We start from the raw sequence: 4,510 nt of genomic DNA, 5'->3' as shown, positions 1-4,510 counted from the left end.
TCATTTCACTTTTTTTTTTTGTCTTTGTTGTAAGAGGGCTCACTGGAAGGATCTGTCTATACTGCCATCTTGGCCCACCTCCTGACCTACGATCTTAGTGGAGCAGTGGTGATTGGTGTATGCACAGGTTTCTGGTTGCAGCAGGAGGTCACACTCTGTGGGAGGCAGGGCCTGACAACCTTCCTCCAAGTTTCTTTGAGAAAGTCTAGTCTCTGTTCTGTAGAGTGCACTGGTTGGTGGGCTCAGCAGCCATACCATAGGCACCCAATTATTTTAACTGTAAGAACTGTGAGGCACCACTTATCCGTGGACCCCCTGTCCAGAGTGACTTGGTGGTATGGGTGGAGCCACCAGTCCTTAGGTCCCTGCTATGAGTAGGTGAGGTCCCTGTTTAATATGCAGAGCGGTGTCAAACATCAAAAACCGGCCTCTCCAGTGCACAGCTGAAACAGTTACAGTCAAACGTCAAGGACATTCACCCTTGAAATATATTTGCGAGATCCTTTCTGCTGTACTGGGGCCACCTGGGTCCATGCAGGGATGAAAGACATTCAAAATCTGTGGACTGCTTGTGCCTGGACAGGAGCTGCTTCTGCTCTAAGTTTTCAGATTAGGGAAGCCGGCAGATTATTTTTCCCCCTTTTGTCAATTTGTTCCTTCTCCCAGGCCAGGTGAATGGCTCAGGGAGTGCAGCAGGACATAACTCAGGCCCAGGGAAATCAACTGTCGCTGAAGCTGGCTGGGGCAAAGGGAGGAGGGATCAGAGAGATGGGGGAGAGTTCTTTCACAAGGAGGAGCTATTAGATCTGCACTGTAAATTAGACAAAATCACTTATCTTGTTCCGAGAGTGCTCTTATATCTCAGATGCCGAAGGCGTACATGGGTTCTACATGCTGACTTGGACCCCCAGGGGTCTTGCTAGGGAATTGGGGCTGCACCCCACAGAGTCATGTCCGACAACTTCTTGCTGCTTCTGCACTGTCTCTCCCTCCCCTTGTCACTCAGTCCGATTTCTTAACTTTGCCTTTGATATTCAGGGTTCCTAGCTTGTCATATATATAATTGAATCACTTGTTTTTTGGGGTCTTTGTTGTAAGAGGGGCCACTGGAGGCATCTGGCTCCTCTGCCAACTTGGCCATGCCTACTCTCTGAGCCCAGGTATATCTTATTATGTTTTATCTATTATTGCACATATTTGAAGTGAATGGAGTTAAGATGGCAACGGGTGACACTACAATGCCAACTTGTCTCAAGTTGATTTTAATATATCAAATAACCATAGATTAAATTTCTTTACCTATAGAAATAGTGGTAAAATAAATTCATAAACACATGAAAATATTGAATTAAAAAAACGACAAGTTTCTAAGTGAATATTCACTTAAAACACAATCTTCATCTGTTAAATTTTGGTTAAAATCTAACAAAATTTACTGAATATGGATAAACCACATTTTTAATGTTGTTCCTGTCACATTATAATTTCTCACAACTCTATTAAAAATCAAAAGCCCTGATTTCAACCCACAGCCTCCCAATATAAAGAAAAATGTATGTTAAACTAATGTAAGGAAGTTGGAAAAGGTGGTTATAGAATTCTAAATAGGGAGTAACAGATCTAGATCTGCTTATATTGATCAGGGGCAAAACTGATCAGGGGATAGGCTAGAATATCTTTTAAAATACACAAAAGATAGGCTAAGTTTCAGGAAACAGTCATTATTCTTAGAAGAAACTGCTGAGTTTGCATTTCTACATTATATTAGCTATATTTATATATTTTCATATTCACGCATATAAAAAAAACTGTACTTAACCAAAACCAAACCAAACCCACTGCCGTCGAGTCGATTCCGACTCATACACACCTAATATTGAATTTGGTTTTCCTGATACCGTTGATTAGATAGAGATGTCCTTTGTTGTACGTAAGAAGAAAAGATCGGAATCCAGTTGGAAAATGATGATGGGTCCGCATATACAATGTATGTGACACGGAGGTGAGCACAACAGGTGCAGCAAAGTGAATGGCATGAAGCTGGTCTCATAGGAAATCAACAATCCTGAACTCCACCTTCTAAAGTCTTGGTCTTCTAGGATTTTTACTGCCTTGCAATCAGAACGACAATAAATGTGTTGGGCTAATGAGGAGCTTTGGATATTGAGCCTCCAGGGATAGAGAGACTCCAAATAGGCTGCCTGGAACATCTCACTTTAGAGTTCTTCCCCTATAAGGACACATGACCCTCTTCCCAGAGATGACCCTTTTTGCCCAGGAGTCTAGTGCTTCACTCAGACTCTCTGTCCTTCCTGAGGACATATCTTCTGTCTTCTGCATCCAGAGCAGATGTCAGGTATCATTCCTCAGCCAGCCAGGTAACCTAAAGTCTCCTAGTTAATATCTGGAAAGTTAGTGTTTGAAAAGCACATCCAGGAGAATGATGCATGTGAAGAGAGTACATGCAGGAAATGACTGGAACCAAGTCTTCCATGGGAATCTTGCTTGTCTGTCTTTTTCTTGCCAGGTTTTCTTAGAACTTTGCACCAATATCAAAGAGTTCTCATTCTGCTAGTCTCTTGCTCTGTCTCTACAACTGCAAGGATGATTTCCCTGTTGAGTGGAAGCCTAACCTTTGTCAAACAAGATGACCGTTACAAAATTTTCTGACATTAACTTGCGATCTTGTGGTGGTAATGGCAGAGGAGGGTTTGTCAGCTCCATCTTATCTTCCTGGTTCTTAGTACATGTTTGTATTATCTCCATTGCCCTTTCTGATCTTTGGGGAAGGAGATGGAGACCCAGATTGACTTATCAGGCTGCCTTCTAAGTCTATCTATTTCTATTTATAAAATTACTAAATATTTAAAATGATCATAAAAGCACGGATAGTGTAATAAGAAAATAACCATTCCCACCCCTTTCCAGAAGAAATTAATGTTGACATTCTGCTAGATTAGCTTCAGGTCTTTTTTTTAAAATTTTTTTTGAATAACCAAATAATATGCATACAGAATTTACCACTTTTGTATCCCCCTCCATTCCTCTTCTTCCTTCCCCAAGATAATGTTTGCCTCTGGTGATGCTGCTACTACTGCTGTTGGTCCAGTGACCACACATTTGATTGTCTTGTCACCCAGTAATCCCATCAGATTCATCAACAATATGGAACCCAGGAACCAAACAAGTGTTTCAAAATTTCTTCTCCTGGGACTGACAGAAGATCCAGAACTGCAGCTTCTCCTCTTTAGCCTATTCCTGGCCGTGTACATGGTCACTGTCCTTGAAAATCTGCTCATTGTCCTTACTGTCAGCTCTGACTCCTACCTGCACACTCCCATGTACTTCTTTGTCTCCAATCTGTCCATTACTGACGTATGTTTAAGTACAACTACCATCCCAAAGACGCTGGTGAATATCAAGACGCAGAATCAGAGCATCACTTATACAGGCTGCCTCAATCAGATTTTCTTTGTCCAGGTTTTTTGTGGTTTTGAAAATTTTCTTCTCGCAGCTATGGCCTATGATCGCTATGTGGCCATTTGTCACCCACTGAAGTACACAGTCGTCATGAACCCTTGCTTCTGCAGCCTGCTAGTTCTACTTTCTTTGTTCATCAGTATGGTGGATGCGCTGATCCACAGTCTGATGGTTTTGCAGGTGTCCTTTTGCACAGATCTTGAAATCCCTCAGTTCTTCTGTGAACTTCCTCAGGTCCTCAAGCTCGCCTGCTCCAGTACCCTCATCAATAACATCCTGATATATTTTGTGGCTTGCATATTGGGTGGTGTTCCTCTCTCTGGGATCATATTCTCTTACACTCGAATTATCTCCTCCGTTTTAAGAATGCCATCAACTGATGGAAAGCATAAAGCTTTCGCCACCTGTGGGTCTCACCTCTCTGTTGTTTCTTTACTTTATGGGACATCTTTTGGTGTGTACCTCAGTTCTGCATTTGCACTCTCTCCCAAGAAGACTGCAGTAGCCTCAGTGATGTACATTGTGATCCCTCAAATGATGAATCCTTTTATCTACAGCCTAAGGAACAGGGACATAAAAGTAAGCTTGAAAAAACTCATTGGTAGGATGCCTTCTATTTAGTGATGTGTCATCTGTGCCAATTCACTAATTATACTAAGACCTATCACTGAAAAACTCTCCCTGCTGGTCAGCATCAGCATCAACAACACATAGTTTCATCATCTACAAAATGGTAATTATATTTTCTCAGGGGTTTTAGATAATTGTAAAATATTTGAACATCACCAGTGAAAAAGACTTTGGTGCTAATAATTAAAAGAATCTCAGGCACTAATATGCTCAAAAAATGAAAAGGGCTATCTTTCATTAGAAAGACTTCAGAGATAGGGAATCTACAGGAATAGGACAGTAGGGCTTCATTAGTCCTACATGTGGTGGCTTCATCCCGGGACTAATTTCCCTCATGGTCTCTGGATTTTTGTAGCAGATGCAGATATAATACCACACACAATACTCAGAGAGAGAACTT

The 4,510-nt window shown here is 41.6% G+C and overlaps 1 protein-coding gene across 1 annotated transcript; it reads left to right on the top strand.

Annotated features, from left to right (window-relative positions):
• Positions 1-3,153: 3,153 nt before the first annotated feature.
• LOC126074091 (olfactory receptor 7G2-like) lies at positions 3,154-4,101 on the top strand. Its single transcript, XM_049881424.1, has one exon. It carries the CDS (start codon positions 3,166-3,168, stop codon positions 4,099-4,101), a length of 936 nt encoding a protein of 311 aa, XP_049737381.1. The 5' UTR covers positions 3,154-3,165.
• The last annotated feature ends 409 nt before the right edge of the window (positions 4,102-4,510 follow it).

Source organism: Elephas maximus, chromosome 3 (genome assembly GCF_024166365.1).
Source record: "Elephas maximus indicus isolate mEleMax1 chromosome 3, mEleMax1 primary haplotype, whole genome shotgun sequence".
NCBI classification, from domain to species: Eukaryota; Metazoa; Chordata; class Mammalia; order Proboscidea; family Elephantidae; genus Elephas; species Elephas maximus.
The sequence above is the reverse complement of the archived record's forward strand: the minus strand, read 5'-3'. Positions and strand labels throughout refer to the sequence as shown.

Coding starts and splice junctions, on each gene's coding strand:
- LOC126074091 (XM_049881424.1), top strand. CDS start 3,166: ATGGAACCCAGGAACCAAACAAGTGTTTCAAAATTTCTTCTCCTGGGA.